We start from the raw sequence: 23,372 nt of genomic DNA, 5'->3' as shown, positions 1-23,372 counted from the left end.
AGCAAAAGAATTGTCTTTTTTTTCTTTTATTTAGGATTTATAATAAAATGACAAATAAACATTTTTAAAAAAATAAAAAGAATGAAAAACTTTGTAATATAAAATATTAAAGAGTTGAATAAATTAGTTATGAATAAATAGATTATATATTATTTAGTGGTCGGTAACCGTGCTGTTTAATTATAATCTCTGCCTCATTCTATTCTGAAGATTTTTTTTTACTTTTATTTTTTTTTGGTCTAGTTTTAAAATTTTCAGTATACTCCGAAAAGGATACGACATAATTCCCTAATTTTCTAATTTTTTTTTATTTGTGTAATTATTTATTTTTTTAGTTTTCAAAATAGGCGTTTTATTCCTAAATTTTCTAAAAAATTTGAAGCACACCAACTTCAAATTCTAAATCCAACATTGTATATCACATTTTCTTGGAGAGGGTGACTAGGCAGCCCAGGTAAGCAATATAATCTCTGCTCATTTTATTCTGAAGATTTTTTTTACTTCTATTCTTGTATTTCAAAAAAGTTCAGCACATCTAAAAAAAAAAATGGACATAATTCTCTAATTTTATAATTTTTATATTTAATTTATTATTTATTTTTTAAAATTTTCAAAAATAGGCATTTTATTTATAAAAATTTTAAAAAAAATTCAAACCCACACCAAACTCAAATTCTAAATCCGACATAGTATACCAATTGAAAAAAAATCTTTCATACAATTATAAAAACAAATTTTTTAATATTATATATATAGTAATATATTAAAAATTTATATTATTTTAAATAAATAAATTTAAAACAATTATAAAATATATAGAATAAATAAATATTTTTAATCACGTTATATATTTAATAACGGAAAAGAATGTCTTGTGTTAAAAACTATTCAGCTGGGCTCCGACACGGTCATACCCAAATATATATTTTTTTTAATTTCATATTATTCTATTCAAACAAAACATAAACAAAAGTTTTAACCTATAGAGTATCTCCCTCTAACCCATTCCCATCTTTTCACCTTTTTATCTCCCCAACCTAACCGACCGAATGTTGACTTAGCGAAAATGCGATCCACAATGGCGACTACACGACTCTTCTCTCCGGCCATATATCTCCCGAGTTTGGCGACTGCACCTCTTTACATAAAATTTATTTATATGAAAATGGATTTCACGATAACTCGATTAGTGTGAGCAGCTTGAGATATTTGAGATTGGCGAGGGAATGGATCTGATCGATGGAGGTAGGGAGCATTCATATCTTGGGTTGACCCAAACCATAACCCAAAATATTAATTTAGGTAAGTTAATTTGGGTTAGGATTTGATTATTCAAATTAAATAAATTTATTTTAATTCTCTCTTATTAATCTAATATAAACTAACATTTTTTAACTCCAATATATATATTCTTGACTTCTACTATGATGGATCAAGTTACAGTGAAATGAAAAATAATTGAAAAAATATTAAAACTCATTAATAATATATTTATTAATTATAGTACTCTAGCCATATATAATTAACTTATCACTATTATTTTAAAACTTTTTAATAAATTAATTTATTTCTAAAAATTAGAGTTTACTATATTCAAATTTTATTTAGTATGAATGATCTAAATATTATTTAAACAATCCATATTAATTCCACATATTATTTCTTCAACTAGTTTAGTAATTAAAATATCAAAATAATTTCAAAATAATAAAAGTTATGTTAAACAGATAAAAAAACGTATAATAATGTCAAAGACATATTAGACGGAGCATAAAACAAATTAAACGGACCAAAAATATTAAATGTGTTAAATGGACCAAAACATGTTAAGCATGAAAAAATATATTAGATATGCCAAAATGTATCAAACGTGTCAAAACGTGTTAAATGTGCCAAAATGTGTTAAACGTGCCAAAAATGTGTTAAACGTGTTAAATTGTCAAAAACATGTTAAACGTGCCAAAAACGTGTTAAATAGGTTAAACGTTCCAAAACGTGTTAAACATGTCAAAAACGTGTTAAATGTAGGAAAAACACATTAAACGTGTGAAAATGTGTTCAACGTTTTAAATATGTCAAAAACGTATTAAATGTGCCAAAATGTGTTAAACGTGCCAAAACGTGTTAAATGTGTCCAAACGTATTAAAAGTCTCAAAAACGTGTTAAATATGTAAAAAAAATATGTTAAACATTCTAAAATGTGTTAAACATGTCAAAAAAGTGTTATATGTATGAAAATCACGTTAAACGTGTGAAAATGTGTTAAATATTTTAAATATGTCAAAATCGTGTTATATGTATGAAAAACACGTTAAACGTGTGAAAATGTGTTAAACGTTTTAAATATGTCAAAAACATGTTAAACGTGTGAAAATGTGTTAAACGTAAAAAAATGTGTAAAAAACGTGTTAAATGTGCCAAAACATGTTAAACGTGTCAAAATATGTTAAACGTGCCAAAACATGTTAAATATGTTAAATATGTCAGAAACGTGTTAAATGTGCCAAAACATGTTAAATGTCCAAAAATATATTAAATAGATTAAAATGAGTTACATACTTGTTCAAACTAAAACGAATTAAGCTAGTCAAAACAGGTCAAACGAATCAAATATTAGTTAAACGATTAAAAAATATGTTGAATAAGTCAAATGTATTAAATTATGTAAAATGAATCAAATAATTGTTAAACATATCAAAATATGTTAAATATTAAACGAGTAAAAAACGTAATAAAAGTGTTACAAACTAAAAATTTTTTTGGGTTACTCAACTCATACCCAACTAATCCATACTCAGCCCATATTATTCATTAATATGGGTTGGATAATGGGTTGACCAAATTTAGTTTGGGTTAAATTTGGATTGGGTAATATAGTTTGGGTTTACCCATTTGCACACCCTAAATTGAGGCATATAAGTTTGGTTGGAGAGAAGGGTGTGTCAACATTGTGTCGGTTCCATATAAATATAAATATAATATAATATATATATATATATTTTGAGAGAAAAAAAATAATATTTTTATTTCTTGTATTTATTTTCGTATTACATAAGAAATATAATGCTTAAATAGTGAAAATTACATATTAATAAAATATCAGTAAAATAAAAATCAAATCAATTATAATTGATTTGACAATCAGCGACAAATCTTCACTAAGTAGCAAATCAATTATTTTAATTGATTTGCTACTGATAACATTCCATTCTTGGAATTTGTATTCTTGAAATTGTTTCCTTCCAAGATAATTCTACACTCCCCCACAAGTTAGGTAGTAGATATTGAAACTGCTCAACTTCTCACATACTTCCTCGAATCGCCTTGGTAAGTATGTCAGCCACCTGATTGCGGGATGTAATGTAGAGGGGTGCAATAGAGCATTGGGCAGAGATTGAAGAGGGTGTTGTCGATGAGATGAAATGACAATGAAAAGGCTTTGAATTGCCGATGTTTCACTGGATGTTGATGACAGCGAGTGACGTTCGAATCGCCAGAATGTCGCTGAATGGCAGTGAAAAGGCTTTGAATTGCCGAAGTTTCACTAGAATTTGATGACAGCGAGTGACGTTCGAATCGTCGGAGTGTCGCTGAATGTTGATGAAAGCGAGTTGGCTTGAAACGCCGGAGTATCGCTGAATGGCAGTGAAAAAGCTTTGATTTGCCAGAGGTTCACTGGAATTTGATGATGATTAAAATATTCTCTCGAAAAAAATAAGAAAAAAATAATAATTAATAGAGCATTATTAAAAAATATATGATAATAATAATGATTAGAGTCTTCCATCAATGGCTAAGGTAACCATTGATGGAGGCAGCGGAAGATTAAATTTATAGCTCAAAAACAAAAGTTTGGCTTTGATACCATGTAAAAATTTTGAGAGAGGAAAAATAATATTTTTATTGCTTGTATTTGTTTTCGTATTACATAAGAAGTCTAGTGCATAAATAGTGAAAATTATAACAATTACAAGAAGAATATAAAATGGAAAATTATTTACTTGTGAATTGGGAAATTATAACAATTACTAGAAGAATATAAAATGGTATACACTTCTACCAAAATTTGTTTCTCCAAAAATGCTTTATTTAAATAAGCTCTTGTTTAACTTATGAAATATGAAACTTTAGTCTTACACACAATTACACACTCTGAAAGCAGTTTGAAATAAAAAACTATTTTTTTTTTTTAATTTACAAAGCTATACGAACCAAAATCATAAAACAGAGACTTATCTATATTAAAAAAAACAAATGTTTACTAGGACAAATATGGTGCCTTCTAGTTTAAAATGTACATACCATTTTGTTAGTGTTGGTAAATTTGTCCTAATATCTCAATCCATTTTTAAATAGCTCAATCAGTTTTACTTTTATTAGAGTTCAAAGAAATGATTTGCATCAATATCGATCACAATCATTCAAACAAGTTTTACGATCAATAACCTTTCTTGTAACATTATTACTGAATTTGTATAACTATTGGTTTTCTTAATTTAATATGTTAAAATTTTCATCAAGAGTTAATTTAATCCAAGGATTTCTTAACAAGCCAAATTTGTAAAGAAATGCATGAGACAGCACCCAAGTTCTTGTACCAATTTATTTGACTATTTTTATCTTTTCTCGTGGCTTGTTTTTGGCACATTTTTTGTTTGTATATGATACGTATTTTTATGATTTCTTTATGCTTTCAGACTTGTATCCATTTCTAAAAGACTAACTTTCAAAGGTCACTAGAACTGCGGTTGAGTGGTCCAAATGCCAAGAATGAAGGTAAGTCTAAAAATTTAATAAATTTGAAGAAGTATTAAAAATTTTAAAATTTTCACTTTTTTTTAAAAAAAAAAATTTTAAAAATTATGATTTTGATTTGAAAGTTTGGTCTAATTTCTACAGGAATGGTTGCTTGCACTAGTGTGATAGTTTTGGCATATATTGATTTTATGTTTATTACCTTTTTAGTAAAAATTGCTTGGTATATAGTGAAATTTATGTGAAGATAATTGGCTATGGGATCTAAAGATTGACCATCATGCAATTGTGAATGTCTGGTTACAGGATGTTCTAATTGTTCCCATTATAAACACTTTTGCTCACAAGGTTCGATATATGGTTTTGAAGTCTCTTGATCTCAATTCCCTAACCACTAATAAAGCCTTTAACGATAGCTTCATTGCTATTTTTGTTAAATTTGTAGAAATAGGAGGTTGCTTTTATTTAAAATAAATTGATCAAATATCTCATTTTCAATCAATCTAATAAAAACCGAGACCCAACAAATTGTTATAATTTTTACAATAAATAGAAAAATTAGATCTCACCTACCATTAGTTGGATTATAAATAGCTAGATTGCAAGGCAATATAGCATAGCAATAGCCAACTCATCAATTTCACTACAATCTTTGTATAATTAAACTGATCGAGTTTCAGCACCATCTTCATCCATGGCCAGTACTACTCATGAACCAACTTCTTTATGCGTGGTGAGAAAGGAACCTCTTTTGGTGAAACCCTCTGAGCCCATACCTTGTCACGACGACCTTTCCCTCTCATCGATTGACAATCGTTACATCTTCGAGAATTTCACGCACACCCTCTATGTTTATCGTCCGATCGCTATTGCCCCTCCCAATGGCAATTGCCCCGACCCTGTCTCTTCTCCGAGACAGCCCGACCCTGTCTCTGCTCTGAGACAGGGTCTGGCTAAAACTCTCGTGTTTTACTACCCTCTCGCCGGAAAAATCATGAGGTACCCTGACCGAAGCCTTCGCATAACGTTCAACACGGATGAAGATATTGGAGTCCCGTTCCTTGAGGCAGCCGTACTGGATTGCGATCTGAGCTCTCTTAATTATATGGATGGAGAGATTTCGTCAGTAGCCAAAGAGTTCATATTTTATAACCAGCCGCCCATCAATCAAGATAAAGAACCATACCACCCCCTCCGTCTCCAAGTAACTGTGTTCCCCTGCGGCGGATTCATCGTCGGGATGAGCATATTGCACTCTATTGTTGACGTGTTTGGAGCTTCTCAGTTCTTTAAAGCGTTGGCCGAATTGGCCGGCGGGAAGGTTGAACCGTCGGTGATTCCTGTTTGGGAAAGGAAAAAGCTGACAGTAGATATTATGCCAGATGAGAAGGAGGAGGAGGGTAATAATAATAATTCTCAGCCAAACAATTTGCCAGAATCCCAACATCTTTCCTCTGAGTTGATAAATGAATGCATCAATATATCTTGCGACGGAATAAAGAGGCTAAAGCTTCAATTAGCGACGGAAATGGGAGACAACGTCACCACATTCGAGGCACTGAGTTCTTACATCTGGAGATCGAGATTCAAGGCGTTGGAGTTTAATCCTGATGACAAAACGATATTTATCATGTTGATTGGGTTCAGAGATCGCTTAGATCATCCCAAAATACCAAAGGGATATTATGGTAACTCCTTCTTAGTATCATCGCCAATATTTGTTACAGGGAGAGACCTAGTTGAGGGCCCTCTCTCCAACATGGTTAAGCTGATTAAAGAGACCAAGAACATCTGTTCTCAACCCGAGTTCATTCGACGTTCATTGAGTTTGTCGGAGAGGGCTCGATCGGAGATTAGAAGCCAAGTATTGAATAATAGAGGAGGAGTAATGTTTGTAACAGATTGGCGAGGAGCCGGTATTCGGGAGGAAGAGGATTTTGGATGGGGAGGGTGTGTGAATATCGTGCCAGTTCCTCATAATATGACAAACAATAATGATATGTGTATTTTGTTGCCTCCACTTAGGTTGGATAATTCCATTGAAGATGGAGTTAAGGTTTTCATTGGACTTCCCAAGGTTGCCATGGACAAGTTTAAGCAAGAAATACATGCTCTTCACAAATGAACAAACAAAGTTAATCGGCAAGATATGATGCATTTACGTACTATTATTATGTTGTTTAATATTATGTGTAATTTGGAGTGATAATTTGATGTAAAATCAAATTTTATTTGAATAAATATAATATTGATTATGTTTAAGTAGGTTTGACGACGCTTTTCATTTTCGTGTATTTTATTTTTTAGAAACTCTGTTTGGATTTTCCCAAGATCTTTGAATTTCATTTATTTTTATCCGGAGTAGCTTGTTTTGGTTTTGGTCTAAGGAACACCACAAAATAGTTCCGTAATTTCGGGAGAAGGAGTGTCTCCTCTTAATTGTTCCAGAACAACTAGAAAGAGATTCTTTAACTCAGAAAGAATTTTATTCAGATGTAGGATATCTATCTAGAAGTTTTCGTAACTCAATCATAGATTTTTGTGATCCTCGAGGAGTCGTATGAGATGAAGATCTTATGTACGGTTCTGGAATAGCGACGATAATAGTGATGTGATCACTGACTATTTTTTTTTCCGAAAAATAAGGATTGTAAATCCGTGGATATTAAAGTTCCACAAGTAGTGACCATTGGCGTGCATCCACGGTAGGAATTGAATATGTATTCGTCAATTACGAGCGAAATAAAATAATTTTACAACTCTCATTTATATTATATTAAAATAACATATTTTTAAAAAAATAAATAAATTAATAATGTAAGAGGATTGTTTTGAGATTTTCTTTTATATTAATTTAAAATTTTATTGATACAGATACAAAAAAAAAATTACTTAATTCCTAATACATAAAATTACTTTAAAGATAATTGATATTTCTAACTTCACCACAATGTTGAAAATACATTTTTAATTACCTTTAAAATTAACAATTCAGTTTAGTGTATTGTTATTTTTCTTTTAATTTAATATTTTTTTTATTATAATTAAATAAAAGAGGAAGAAAGATGGTTTACTTATAATGAGGGAAAAGGGAAAAATATAAGACTTTATATTTATATATAACAGAAAATAAGAGAGATAATAATATATATATATATATATATATATTTATCTTGTTTTCTACTTTATAATTAATTTACAAATAATCCTACAGTATTTTGATGATATTTGAAAATAATAAAATGAATTATAAATAAAAAAATAAAAAAAATTTATTGCACTTGTAATGTGAAAAAAAATACTGACTTTTTATATAGGATTAAATATGAGATAATAATATAATAATAATATATATATATATATTGTTTTTTTTTATAATTAGTTTAGATATAATCATATTTTTATTTTATGATATTTGAAAATAATCTCGTAAAAGTATTTAGATAAATTGTGATAAAAATAAAATAAATAAATAAATTTGTTGTATTTATATATCATGAGAAAAAAATAAAAAAATAAAATGGTCATTTGTGATAATCATTTAAATTTATGTTTCTAATTATCAAAATATTATTGGTGACAAGTTATATAACATGTCACTATATTATTAATGTTTTCCATTTTCATTTTTATTTATTATTTTTAACTATTTACAATTATAAAATGTGTCACTATATTATTAATGTTTTTCATTTTTATTTTTATTTATTATTTAATTATCATTTATGTATTTGAAACCTATCTATATTTTAAGAAATATATATAATTTTTTTTTACATAACAAATAGTCTACGTTTCAAAGAAACGCGCGGGTAGGTAGAAGAGTTCAGGTATTTAGAAGAGTACGTAGAAGTGTTAGCGATGTTTGAAGTGATATCGTGTTTGATTGTGGTGCGCTTATGAAGACTTAGAGGGGATTTCTCGAGGGTGAGCGAGAATGGAGCTTATGTCAAGAATGGAGAATCCCCTACGAAGAAGTCATTAGTTTCGAAAAAGTCAAAGTATGATAAAAGATAAGTGTTTGATTGTTTGTAATTTATTTGACTTGTTTATTTGATTTTCTGAACATTTGATTATAGGAATAAAGCAAATGAATTATGTCTGTTATTTTCTTCTATTTTAGGATTTTTAATAAAATAATAAATAAGTCGTTTTTCTTTCGGCTCATAAATAATGAAATAAAAAACTTTGTAATATAAAATATTAAAGAGATGAATAAATTAATTAGGAATGAATAGATTATATATTATTTAGAAAAATGATAGAGAGCCACTTGAGAGCGACCGAAAGAAAATTCTCTCTCTTATTATTAATTATTTTATCTCTCCTCTTATTAAATAATTTCTATCATATAAAATAATAATAAAAAAAGAAAAAAGAGGTCATAAAAAATAAATAAAAAATATTTGATAAATAAAGGAATTGAAAAGTCATAAAATAAAATAAAAATAAAAAGAATAAATTCATAATTCAATATCAGTGATATTAATTAGGGTTTCAGGGTTTAGAATTTAGTATTTAGGATTTAGAGTTTAGCGTTTAGAGTTTAAGGTTTAGGGTTTAGAATTTATTTAAATATATTATTAAAATATTTAATGTGAGAGTTTGTTGTAAATTATTGAGTTATTTTAACCGTTAAATGAGAGATAATAAATGAGTAAAATAATAATAGTGAGAATATGGATAAATGAGATAAATTAATTTGTAAAGATTGAGAGAAATTATTTAATAAGAGGAGAGAGAAATTAATTAATAAGAAGAGAGAATATTCTACAAACGTGTTTTAATTATTATTATTTTTTTATTTTTTTATTAATTCCACATGTCGGCCACGTAGACCATCGCTCTCCCAATCGTTGTCTCTCAGTCGCGACCATCGCTCTCTCAGTTGCGCTCTCTGTCATTCCTCTATTATTTAATAAAAGTGACTATGACTAGGCAGGCAAATATCAATATTGAGTTGTCATTGGAGAATTTATATTCTCTACCTCTTTCTATTTTTTAAAGACTTTTTTTTACTTCTATTCTTTCTGTTTCGTGTTTCTGTTTCAAAAAATTTCTATTACAAAACAAAATTGGACATAATTCCTTAAAAAAAATATTGTTTAATTATTATTTATTTTATGAATTTTAAAAAATAGGCATTTTATTCATAAATTTTTTTAGAAAATTTGAGTCCACCGAACTTTAAATTCTAAATCCGACATTGGCCTCGTTTGATTAATTCGGCGATTTATTTGATTAATTTGGCGTTTATAAATAGCTTTTGGGCATTTGGGTAATAAGACGTTATAGTAACTTTGCGTAATAAGCTTACATAAAAAATTATAATTAAACACATTTTTGCGTTAAACTCAATTTTTTTCCACTTACTCCTCAGCTTTTAAACTTATAATCTCAATGTTTTTTTCTCTCATCACTATTTATTTATTTATTATCTCTTACTATTTCATTCTTTTCTAATTATTTTATTTATTCTCTTTTATCTATTTAATCTCTTTCTAATCATTTTATTTATTTTCTCTCATCTATTCTATTTGTTTTTAATATTTTTATATATTTATATAAAATTATTATAATAATAAAACATATATTTAAATATTTTTTTATTTATAATATATATCTTAATATATAACTGGAAAAGTGTGTGTTTGTTGAATCAAAAGTAACTGGAAACCTTTGACAGCTTAAAGAACGAAAAGATGATCCTAGCGGAGGAATTCTCGTGCACTGGAACCTTTCTCTTTCGGTTCTGCATAATGGTGATGTCTCTAACAGCTCCTGCAAAATTTGATGATTAGTTGTTGTTGAACAAGAATAGAGTGAAATGGTGGACGATGATGATAAAGTCGTTGTCTTTGGCAAAGGGCTGGTGGAAATGAGCTTTGCGAATGATACTATTCTGTGTCGGCATAAAGGGCACGCTATTGAACCTGGAGGCTCGTTGCCTGCAGTTGAAGTCGTGTTGTTTGTCGAACACATGTATAGAGCACATTGTGTGCAGAATTCGTGATCACAGCCTGTAGAAGTACACAAAAATGAAAAACTATAAACTAAAAATGATAAATCTATTGACTATTTCGATTCAACTGCCTATTATACATTTGATGCAAAGCATGTAACACTAGAAATAATTTAACATTTTCCATTGGTTTGAAGGTGGTCCGTACCTTGTGCAACAACTATACATTTTTTCTCCAAACAAACGACACATAGATCAACAACACAACACATGTGATAGAATCACTCCTCCATCCGCATTCTCTGTCAAAAGAGACAAAATATTTGAATTAAGATTTAAGAACACAATGAGTATGACATTGGAATTGCATTTTTGTTTACCTAGCGATCTTGACCATGTTGAAAAGAGGAAGAGAAAGAAAAGGCAAAGGAATAAGTTCAGGTTGTGGCAGTGGGCCAAAACACGCACAAACCTGGCAACATTGAGCATTTCCAACACAAGCAGCGTAGTGAAGAGGAGTACATCCTGCACTTGTCGCATAATTTGTGATTATAAACTTATATTAAGGGAAATGCATTAAGCAATAATAAGATGGAAATAATTTATTTACCAATTAAATCAATTGTAGTTCCATCTCCAATAGTAACTTGAGAAACAGAAGCTCTAAAATCAAGAAATAATGAACAGTTTCAACATGTGCAGCTATATGAAGAGCAGTTATAAGAAGATCTATTGATTATCTCATATAATGCCCTATAATACCAACACAAACACAACTCAATTTAAAAAAAAACAAAGCGAGATTACACATCTTTTGTCAAACTCCGAGTTATTAGAGTCCTCATCATTTGTTGTTGTAGTAAGGATGTCCCAAACATTTGGAGAACTGAGAATATAATCTGTGAGAAAGAGGCGAATGCATCGAGAATGTCCATTCAATACAGCCAAGTGAAGGGCAGTTCCTCCATTCAGATAATCTACTTTGTGAATCTAATAAGATCATCCTCTGTTAATAATAAGTCAATTCAAACAACATTAATAAATTAACAAGAAATAAATCATACATTGGCCTTGAAGAAAATGAAAATCTGAACAACCTCCCAATGCCCATGTTGACAAGCTTGCATCAAAGTAGTCTGTTCATTCATCCATCCATTCATAAATTTAAAATCACAACGTTCAAATGAATGAAATGATTATTCAAGAAGATACATGTCCTCTGTAGTTTCTCAGACCCAACTCCAGTAAAAGTGAAACGATCTATAAATGATTTAAAAGTGTGTTTGTTGAATCAAAAACAACATCATAACACAGAAGCAAAGAAGTGAGTCGATATCGAGCTTCCAGAAGCAGCTATGCTATACTAACTGCCCATGATTTTAAAAAAGTTAAATGATTTTCATAACGCACTACAATGTTTGAACTAAGAGGGGCAAGAAGCAGTTTTAATCCAGTCTGCCTCAAATTTGAAAGAATATCAGCTACTCTCGTATATATGTTATCAATAGCTAAATAAAATTATCTTTTAATAAGTCTATATCAAAGTTGTAAATATGATCATACATTTCTACAAATTAACATGAGACGGTGGAATTAGAGCTATGAAAACTTCAAATGGTTGAAATCCTGTCATGTGTGAGTTTGAGGAAAACTCTATACCTTTAGTGGTACCCTAATTACTAATTCTACGCTACAGTTTAGTAAACGATGAGTGAATAACGATTGTAAATTCTAGTAGCGAAATGTCAAACGCAGAACGCGATGCACATAATTTCATTCAAATAAGATTTCATATTTGAGCATAACAAAAACAAAACAGATCAAACAATGGAGTATTGTTTAGGGAATCGGATGATCGTCATCAAAAGTATAGAGGAGAAGAAGAGGATTACCTCGCTCGAAAACAGATCCATATGAGAAGAATCGAACTAGATCTTCAATCCTTTGAAGTTGCGCAATTTGACCGATAGCCGGAAGGGGATGAAGTCCCGGTTAGAGTGAAAGTAGCGGTTGAGATAGAGGAAGCGCGAGGGATGATGAAGGTCTTGTGGTTAAATGTGGGAACTAAAATTAAAATGATGCGGAATGAAGGTAAACTGTTTCCACGGGATTTTCGACGCCCCCAACATTATCCATGTATTTTTCGACGCCCCATGATCCAATGTAATTTTTGACGCTCAACTATTATGCACGTAGTTTTTGACGCTCAATTATAATATTTTATTTTATATATTAATTTTGTGTTTAAAATAATTCTATTTTATTTATTTTATTGTTCAAGAATATTGTATTTTATATTTTTATAAACTAATTAGTTATATATTTAATTTATAATTAAATTATATATTATTCACGATTTTTTGCTATGATAATATTAAATATTTTATTTTATTTATAAATTAATTTTAAGATAATTATATTTTATTTATTTTATTAATTAAGTAAGATTTTATCTTTTATATACATAATAATGGTGGAATATAACGTCAAAAATTTTGACGAATTTTTCACGTCGATTATTTTCCACGGTTTTTTTAACCAACTAAAAAAAACTTCGACGATAATCATTTTTCGTCTCAAATTTCATCCAAAATATAGTTTAAATTAATTGACAGATTTTGCTACGGAAATTTACCTTTTAATTTAGCAATGATAGTTGATCATAGATAAATATCTTTATTTTTTGCGACAAAGTTTTCTTTATTTATTATATTTGTGACCGTTTATGTTTTTCGTGGATTAAACCGTCGCAATATCTGTCGCATATTTCCGATGTCAACTATACGTCGATAATTATTCGTCGCTAATCAAGCGTTTTTTTTTTAGTGTAAAAGAAGCTAAATGAGCCTATTTTTGATAATACGTTTAAATGACTTTTTATTAGTACATACGTCTAAATGAGCTAGTTGTACAAGTACATATGTCTAAGTGAACTTTTTTTCCTATATTTTAAATGGTTTATAATGAGAATGGTTTAAACACCCCCACAAAATAACATAAGTGAGAAAAAAAAAAATAACGTTGTATAACTTTATTAGTTTTATTAATTTATAAGTAGCTTAATCAGTTTACTTTAATTAGAATTCAAAGAAATGATTTAAATTTATGCATTATCGCAATCATTCTAACAAGTTTTACAATCAATAATTTTCTTGTAACTTTATTACTAAACTTTGTATAACTTTATTAGTTTTCTTAATTTCATACGTTAAAATTATTCATTATATATGGATTTGAGGCAAAATGAAAATAGGTTTATGAAATTCTTTACTTTAATATCTTGAGCAACTTTATAATATTTTTAACTATTTATTTAATGATTTTTTTATTATACTCTTGTCACCAAGATTGTTTAGTGAAGTTATTTAGTATTTGAAATCATTTCATTACAAGTGCAACATAATTGAAACGGTATATATTATTTTGGGCTGCTAAATTAAATTACATTATGATGTCTTATAAAAGATTATTTGCTTCGTAGAATTTTGAATTGTAGTCTTGTAGGTATTGTTGGTTTAACGTTCAAGTCACAAATTAAATACTATAATATCTTTTATCCTAATTTTTTTATGATTTTTTAGACTAATAAACAAAGTTATTATAACGTAAATGTATGACCTATAGGAGAAGCGGTAAGTTCTGCGTCCAGGGGCGGAGCCAGGATTTGAAACCTACCGGGCTAATTTTTTATCAAAAAAATCTATCCGGGCTAATTTTACAATAATATCAAATAAACAAACAATATAAACTAACTTTACTATCACTAGTGCCTTTTAGCGACGGAAAATAATCAATAACAACGGTAATTTACCGTCGTTACTGATAAATACATACAAGATGTTTAGGGCTACCCGGGCTACAGTCCGGGCCGGCTTGTACCTGGCTCCGCTCTTATCTGCGTCTGATTAAATGGTTAAGTGTGTTTGTGGATTATATGTTTAACATGTGGGAATTAGTCGCACTTCATAAGAGAAACGGAACTCAGTGTTCTAAGAAAAATAATAATAAAAATGTATGACCTAAAGTAATATTGAAGAACCGTCAAATTTTCATTTAGAGTTAATTTAATCCAATGATTTCTTAACAAGCCAAATTTGTAAAGAAATGCACGAGACAACACCCAAGTTCTTGTACCAATTTATTTGATTATTTTTATCTTTTCTCGTGGCTTTTTTTTTGGCATATTGTTTTTTTTTTTTTTTTGTATAAGATATGTATTTTTATGATTTCTTTATGTTTACAGACTTTTATCCATTGCTAAGAGACTCTAACTTTCAAAGGTCACTAGGACTGCGGTTGATTGGGTCCAAATGCCAAGAATGAAGGTAAGTCTTAAAAAATTAATAAATTTGAAGTATTAAAAATTTAAAATGTTTTTCTTAATTTTTTTTTTATAAATTATGACTTTGATTTGAATGTTTGGTCTAATTTCTATATATAGGAATGGTTGTTATTTCTCATGGTTGGTTGCACTAGTGTGGTAGTTAGAGCCTGTAGCTTGGTGGGCCTTACCTACAAGAGTGATTTTTCTGTTTATTACCTCTGTTTTAGTAAAAATTGCTTGGTATATATATAGTGATATTTAAAGATAGACCGTCAGGGAATTGTGATTGTCGAGTAGGATGTTCTAATTGTTCCCCATTAAAAACACTTTGTTTATGTATTTGGAAACATATAATTATAGAAACATATATACACAAAAAAGTAATAAACATTTATTTGTTGTGTCTAAATAATAAACATTTGAATCAGTTTTAACAAACAAAAAAGTTAGAACAAAAACCGAGACCCAACAAATTGTTGTAATTTTTATAATAAATAGAAAAACTAGATCTCACCTACCATTAGTTGGATTATAAGTTATAAATAGCTAAATTCCAAGGCAATATATATAGCAATAGCCAACTCAATCTTTGTATAATTAAACTGATCGAGTTTCAGCACCATCTTCATCCATGGCCAGTACTACGCATGAACCAACTTCTTGTTGCGTGGTGAAAAAGGAACCTCTTTTGGTGAAACCCTCTGAACCCATTTCAACTTCTTTCTGCGTGATGAGAAAGGACCCTCTTTTGGTGAAACCCTCTGCACCCATACCTCGTCACGACCTTTTTCTCTCAACTATTGACAATTATACCGCCCTCGAGAATTTCACGCACACCCTCTATGTTTATCGTCCGATCGCTGTGGCCCCTCCCAATAGTAATTGCCCCGATCCTGTTTCTGTTCTGAAACAGAGTCTGGCTAGAACTGTCGTGTTTTACTACCCTCTCGCCGGAAAAATCATGAGGTACGACCCTGACCGAAGCCTTCGCATAACGTTCAACTCGGATGAAGAAGATATTGGAGTCCCGTTCCTTGAGGCAGCCGTACTGGATTGCGATCTGAGCTCTCTTAATTATATGGATGGAGAGATTACGTCGGTAGCCAAAGAGTTCATATTTTATAACCAGCCGCCCATAAATAAGGATGATCAAGAACCATACCACCCTCTCCGTCTCCAAGTAACTGTGTTCCCCTGCGGCGGTTTCATCATCGGGATGAGCATATTGCACTCTATTGTTGACGTGTTTGGAGCTGCTCAGTTTTTTAAAGCGTTGGCCGAACTGGCCGGCGGGAAGGTTGAACCGTCGGTGATTCCTGTTTGGGAAAGGGAAAGGCTGATAGTAAATATTATGCCAGATGAGGAGAAGGCGGTGTGTAATAATAATAATAATAATTCTCAGCCAAACAATTTGCCAGAATCCCAGCATCTTTCCTCTGAGTTGATAAATGAATGCGTCGATATATCTAGCGACGGAATAAAGAGGCTAAAGCTTAAATTAGCGACGGAATTGGGAGACAACGTCACCACATTCGAGGCACTGAGTTCTTACATTTGGAGATCGAGATTCAAAGCGTTGGAGTTTAACCCAGATGACAAAACGGTATTTGTCATGATGGTGGGGTTGAGAGATCGCTTAGATCATCCAAAACTACCAAAGGGATATTATGGTAACTCTTTCATATTATCATCGCCAATATTTGTTATAGGGAGAGACCTAGTTGAGGGGCCTCTCTCGAAAATGGTTAAGTTGATTAAAGAGACCAAGAACATCTGTTCTCAGCCCGAGTTCATTCGACGTTCATTGAGTTCATCGGAGAGGACTCGATCGGAGAATATAGGGACAATATTGAAAAGTAGAGGAGGAGTAATGTTTGCAACAGATTGGCGAAGTGCTGGTATTCGGGAGGAAGAGAATTTTGGATGGGGAGGTTGTGTGAATATCGTGCCAGTTCCATATAATATGATTGGAAACAATAATTTGTGTGTTTTGTTGCCTCCACTTAGGTTGGATAATTCCAATAAAGATGGAGTTAAGGTTTTCATTGGACTTCCCAAGGTTGCCATGGACAAGTTTAAGCAAGAAATACATGCTCTTCACCAATGAACAAAGTTAATCTGCAAGGTATGATGCAATTACTATTATGTTATTTAATTAATGTGTAATTTGGTGTGTGATAATTTTTATTTTAATAAATATAATATTTATTGTATTTAAGTGTGTTTGATGTCACTTTTTACTTTCGAGTTCGATATTGTTTTTATTGTGAGACTTAAATAACTCTTATTTATATTATATTAAAATAAAATATTTTTACAAAAATTAATAAATTAATAATGTAAAAGGTTTGTTTTGAGATATTCTTTTATTTTAATTTTAAATTTGGATGATGCAGATAAACAAAAAAATAATAATTAATTAATTCATAACCCTTAAAATTATTGTATAATATCTAACTTCACTTTGGAAATACGGTTTTAATTACTTTTAAAATTAAAAATTTAGTTTAATGTATTGTTAATTTTTTATAAATTTAATATTTTTATTAAAAAAAAATTCTATCTACAAATTTATCAGTTTTATATAATATAATTACTTTTGTTTATAAACAATAATATTAATTCTTATTTTAAATTAATAATAATAGCAAAATACTATAAAATTTTATTTAAAAAAGTTACAACTAAACTAATATTATATCCAAATTCTGCGTCTGGTTAATTGGTTAAGTATATTTACGGGCTATGTACTTAACCTGCGGGGATTAATCGCACTCCATAGGAGTAGCGGAACCCGGCGTTCTCAACAACAAAAAAAAAAAAAAAAAAAAAAAAAACAGCGTTCTCAACTAAACTAGTATTTAACTCACTTTATGTAAGACTTTGCAGAACATCCACTTATTTAAACAATCATAGTCACATCCATACCAAAAACTAAAAGTGTAGACAAGTGATATTGTTAGGGTTTAAATTTTATTATTGCAATAAATTGCTTGATAGTAAAACGGCTGCTAAATACTAAAACTACCCACTAACAATCGTCGCAGATAATAAAATCAGTTGGTAAGAGCACCGCTAATACAAAAATACACATTTCCGACTTGCATCGCTATAACTGACGGTAAAGGTCAATATCACCGGCACTAATTACCTTTATCAACACTATTGAGGAGCTACTAAAATTTAGCGACGTTAAAATCTTATTTCCCCCTCTTTTATGAAAACAGAATAGTAGAGTGGTTTCTGGGTTCATTGGAAGCTGAGGCCGCATCTCTACATGTTGGAGTGATATAATGTGGATTTGTATTTCTAAAATGTAAAGATCTTTTATTTTTACAATATTGAAGAATGATAGTCGACATTTGATCATCAAGATGAGGGAACTTTAATTTCTTTGATATTACCATAGCAACCTATCAATTATGAGTTCTTAATTTATCAAATCAAGAAATCCCTTGTTTTGATGTGAGAAATGCTAATGAAAATGATAAAATTACAATTATACATCTTTTGAATAATAAAATTATTTAAAATATCAATCAAATTAAATATTCTCTATTTTTCTTAAAAAGAAAATATAACTCCAAATGTCTTTGATTTATGTTGTATTGTATGTTCTTGTTTTTGATTATTTTTTTAACTTTATTGTTTGTTATTTGTGTATATATTAGTTACTTTTAATTGACTTAAAAAGTAGATTTATTGGTACTTAACAATATGTTACACTAATTTTTTTAACTAATAAATTAACATACAAAATTATAATAAATACATTTGGCTTTAAACTCAATTTTTTTTTACCTCGTAACATTTTTTCTCTTCTTACTTTTTTTTAATCTTTTTTATTAATTCTCCCCTCTTTATTATATTCTTTTTTTTCTTTCTATTTTTTTATATAATTTAATAATTAAATATATTTATTAAATTAATTATTTATATAAAAATATATTAATAATAATAAAACATATATACAACTTTTTTTTCCTCTTTTACACAAAATATAGGGTCACATGATAAATTTAAGTTAAATATCTTTACCTTACTTTTATTTATTATTTAAAATAATATAATATTATTTTTAAAAATAATTAATTATATTTTTTTAGATAAAACATAAACAAAATATTAAAAAAACAAAAATATATGAATTTGAGGTTTTACCTCTTTAGTTATTAACTAATATATTAAAACTAAAAGATTTATGTTTTTTTTTACCCATCGTTTTTCATTTTTCTAAATCATTCACTTTTTTATTCTTATTTTCAATTACCCCTCTTCTCTCTAACTTCACAAATTATTTAATTTCATTAATATAATATATATTTAATTTAATTAAACGTATTAACTTAATTATTAAAATAAAATAAAATTATATTATCCAAACATTATAATAAAATATATTAAATTAAAAATAAAATAAATTTATTATAAGAGAAATAAACTTTATTCATTTAATTTAAGAGAGAACAAAAAAAAATGAATTAAAATGGTGGGTAATAGACCCATTCATCATTCATTGTTTGCATGTGCTATGATACCCAATTTTTATAACACATTTCAATTTATGGGCCTTCCCCGGTCTTCCACACATTTAATTAATATTTTAAAAAATATTAGATTTATCCTTGAGGTTGATATTATAAATATTTGTTTTAAAATTATTTTTAATAAATTTAAATAAAATAATTAATTATTTGAATATTTCTATTATAATAATATATATACGATTATTATATATTTTTAATAATAATAAACTTTATAAATATTATGGATAGCTAATTAATGGTTAAAGATTCACTAATAAAAAAAATATAGTTGAGATTTTGTGTTCAAATCTTGACAACTATAAATATTTTTTTTATTAAAAGTTAAATATATTGTCTAATACAATTAGTCAAAATTATATATCTATAATATTTCTTTAAGAAAATAAATATTGTATATCTCAGTCTTAATAATAATTACAATTAACAACATATATTTGACCTTATTTCGAAATAGGTAATCCACATGGTTTTTCATTCAGAAAGAATAATTGTTTTGAAACAACTATCATTAATTGGTTTCGAATAGTTCACCAAACAATAGTTCATCTCTCTCAAAAAAAAGTTTTATAGTTGGTTTGATTTTTTTCTAAATTAGTTCTATAATTTATTTTAAAATTGTTATAATTTATCAAATTTTAATAGTCAAAGTAAATTTAATTTATTATTTAATATTTTATTTCTTGATTTTAAATTAATTAAAAAATTTAAATTTCATAAAATTTAATATACTCAATTTTAAAAAGTTTATTTCATTTATTAAGAATTAAATATTTTTAAAATTTATTTTTACTGTTAAATCAAAATTTTATATCTATATAAAAAATAAATTCATGTACGGTTATTTTATTGAGTGAATTGACACAAATAAATGTTATTATAAATTGATTTGGTGTTGTTATGGCTATATTAAATAATAATATCAATATTAATTGCTTAAAAAAATTAATCTAAAAATTAACCATTAATAAATTAATTATCAATTTCTCATATAAATACATTATACATGATTTCTCAATAAACTCAAACTCAAGTTACTGAGTTAGCGGTAAGTTCTGCCTGCGATTTTATTTTATTTATTCTTTAATATACCTAATAAAGATTAATGAAGAGCATTTATCTATTCTTATTCTTTTCGTCTGTCATAAATAGAAAGAAACTTGGGTTTGTATATATACATGATATATAGTAGTATGAATGAATTAAGCAAACTTAGGAATGGAATTATCAATAAGGTATTTTATAATAATCTTGTAGGCAGCCTGAGTGGGATGAATAACATCCCATCTGAAGAAATTATCTGGGTTTGGGCATGCTATTCCTCCTGCTGGAATGCATAAAGGGCAGCATGGAACTTGTAGCTCTGTTATACCTGTTGTTACATTAATTAAATCCATTTTATTTTTTTATCATGAATAACTTAACAATTAATTATACAAGGAATTAATTACACAAATATATTAAATTACCATTTGCATGGGCAGTGAGATACGAGGAAGAGAAGGCATATTGAAGATCTGCATAAACAAGTTTAGTCCCTGGAAGAGATGCCTGCAATCTGCTCAGCAAGTTCACCAGTTTCTGGTTATAGCCCATTGTGTCCATTGGAATTCCGGCCACTAAAATGTTCCTGATCCCTTTCGCATATGCTGCCTATATATATATATATATATACAATGAATTAATTAGTGTAAGGAAAATGCATGCATGCATAATGATAGGATAAAAAAATGTTCATAGTAAATAAACCTACGTACCTTAATGAAATCTTGGACCCTGTCCAAGATGAAATCTCCGAAAGCTTCAGGTCCAAGCTGCAGGCGGCGAGGACTAAGGATCATGTCATTGCTACCAGAAAAAATCACCGTCAAAGAGCCATTCACAATCCCGTTTGCTTCATCTTCACCAACCACCACCTTCAGCTTCTCCAAGTATTTCTCAAAGTACTCAAGCTGCTTCGACACCGGAATCGCGCCGGCCAACGCCATCGTTAAGTTGTCGTATCCCGATGCGGCGGAAGCAAAGCAAACGCCTTTGGTCAGCTCAGCATCCGGCAGATTTGGGTTCAGGAAAGGGGGGACAAGATCCTTTATCCCTAGGGCTGACGCCAACATGTCAGACATGAGCAGCCCATTGGAGAACCTACCGGTGGCAACGTGGTTCGGGAAGTCCTGACCGTATGGAGGGAAATTGGCACGGGCAATGGTGGGGATATAGTTGTTGTTGCCCGTGTCAAGAAATGAGTCACCGAATATGAGAATGGACTTGAAACTGGGCAAAGCTAACGTACCATTTATCATCATCAACAAACTAACAACAAAAATCAACGGAAACATAATCAATGTTTTACCCATTCTATTCTATAGCTAGCTATATGCCTAATATATGTAAGGGAGTAGAAAATAATTGTGACAGATATTGCTTCTTATAGGATAGATGATCATGTGCTTTGACAGATCATGAATATAGAAACTATCATTTTATCTATATATATCTCCATGCACAATCACGTAGTTGTTACTTGATTGGTTGATTGGAAAATCAAATTTAATAATTCAATTTTCAATTCTATAAATGATGTACAAGTTTTGTGACAATTATGTTTAAAAAACAAAATATATATATATATGACCTGATAAAATGATGTTGACTTTAATAAATCTATTTATTTGTTTTATTAATACAAATTATTGGTTACAATAGAGAAATTATATTAAATGTTATATTTAGAATTACATAAGTTAAGTTATGTCAAATATTTTTTTAATTCGTTTAAACAAGACGACAAAAGCATGACATGAAATAAAAATAAAAAATAAAAAAAAAACAAACTAAAAATTAGAAAATGTTAGTCAATAAGTTATCAAACTCGTAAGTTTTCGAGAAGAATGATTATCTCTCCGACGAACTCTATCGCTTTTCAAACTGAATCTCAAAAAGTATCATAATAATAGCATTATAAATGATATGAATTAGACGATTACGATCAGTAAAAGTTCAACAATTTCTCTCTAACTATATAATCCACCAAAAAATAATTTAGATGATAACTCAATTATGTAAGTCTGTCATACAATTAGGCACATCAATTCAAATTTTCCAACAACTATCCAAAGACTCGAACATCACCTATTGAATCTCAGTGATACCACAAAAGACTCCAGATACTAGTCACCTCTCGATAATCCACTTACTTTTGCATTGTCGAGTGATGACTAGTATTTAGAGTTTTTGTGAAGTATTAAATATTAATGGATTCATTGAGTGATGTCCGAGTCTTTGGATAGTTACTGAGAAATTTGGATTAATGTGGCTAAGATGTCAGATCTACATATTTGGATTATCATCCCAATTATTTTTTGATGGACTATTTGGTTGAAAAAAATCGTCGAACTTTTAATGATTGTAGTCGTCAAATGCGTATCATTCTGTTACGACTTGTTTTGTAACTAATGTTTATGAGTTCTTGATTTTAAGAATCAATTTTTGATCTCTAGGACCATGTGGAAAAAATATAATCAAAGTGCAGCGAAAGAGTTTTGTAATGAAGAATTTGAAATGAGAGGAAAAGAAAAATCAAGAATGAGAAAAAAATATTGTTGGTCTATACCAAATAGTCCAAAACAAAGGTTCAATACATAATAACATAGGGGTGAATAACATTCACAAGAAATTTGATATACTCATTATTTCATGGATACTTGAGAAAGAGAGATCAACCTTATATAGTTGTTGTTTTACCTAAGAATATTTAGTTACAACAACTACTAGAAAATAACATAATTC

At 29.0% G+C, this 23,372-nt stretch overlaps 3 protein-coding genes and 1 pseudogene across 3 annotated transcripts; 2 read left to right on the top strand and 2 right to left on the bottom strand.

Moving 5' to 3' along the window:
- Positions 1–5,450: 5,450 nt before the first annotated feature.
- Positions 5,451–6,881, top strand: LOC124925002 (spermidine coumaroyl-CoA acyltransferase-like). Its single transcript, XM_047464980.1, has one exon. The coding sequence runs from the start codon at positions 5,451–5,453 to the stop codon at positions 6,879–6,881; it is 1,431 nt and encodes a 476-aa protein (XP_047320936.1).
- A 3,516-nt stretch (positions 6,882–10,397) lies between these two features.
- LOC124925001 lies at positions 10,398–12,631 on the bottom strand (annotated as a pseudogene).
- A 3,042-nt stretch (positions 12,632–15,673) lies between these two features.
- On the top strand, positions 15,674–17,149 carry LOC124925000 (spermidine sinapoyl-CoA acyltransferase-like). Its single transcript, XM_047464979.1, has one exon. The coding sequence runs from the start codon at positions 15,674–15,676 to the stop codon at positions 17,147–17,149; it is 1,476 nt and encodes a 491-aa protein (XP_047320935.1).
- Positions 17,150–20,788: 3,639 nt separating this feature from the next.
- On the bottom strand, positions 20,789–21,940 carry LOC124924999 (GDSL esterase/lipase At1g06990-like). The gene is made up of 3 exons (XM_047464978.1): positions 21,344–21,940; positions 21,056–21,239; positions 20,789–20,958 (listed from the first exon to the last, which is right to left on the bottom strand). The coding sequence occupies exons 1-3, from the start codon at positions 21,938–21,940 to the stop codon at positions 20,789–20,791; spliced, it is 951 nt and encodes a 316-aa protein (XP_047320934.1).
- Between the last annotated feature and the right edge of the window lie 1,432 nt (positions 21,941–23,372).

The sequence above is a fragment of the Impatiens glandulifera genome, chromosome 2 (genome assembly GCF_907164915.1).
Source record: "Impatiens glandulifera chromosome 2, dImpGla2.1, whole genome shotgun sequence".
Classification (NCBI taxonomy): domain Eukaryota; kingdom Viridiplantae; phylum Streptophyta; class Magnoliopsida; order Ericales; family Balsaminaceae; genus Impatiens; species Impatiens glandulifera.
This window is presented reverse-complemented; position numbering and strand designations above follow the sequence as displayed.

Bases quoted from the DNA above. Each gene is read 5' to 3' on its own strand.
- LOC124925002 (XM_047464980.1), top strand. From the start codon at position 5,451: ATGGCCAGTACTACTCATGAACCAACTTCTTTATGCGTGGTGAGAAAG.
- LOC124925000 (XM_047464979.1), top strand. From the start codon at position 15,674: ATGGCCAGTACTACGCATGAACCAACTTCTTGTTGCGTGGTGAAAAAG.
- LOC124924999 (XM_047464978.1), bottom strand. From the start codon at position 21,940: ATGGGTAAAACATTGATTATGTTTCCGTTGATTTTTGTTGTTAGTTTG. The intron at 21,240-21,343 runs GTACGTAGGTTT...ATATATATATAG, and splicing joins GGGTCCAAGATTTCATTAAG to GCAGCATATGCGAAAGGGAT. The intron at 20,959-21,055 runs GTAATTTAATAT...ATGTAACAACAG, and splicing joins TCTCACTGCCCATGCAAATG to GTATAACAGAGCTACAAGTT.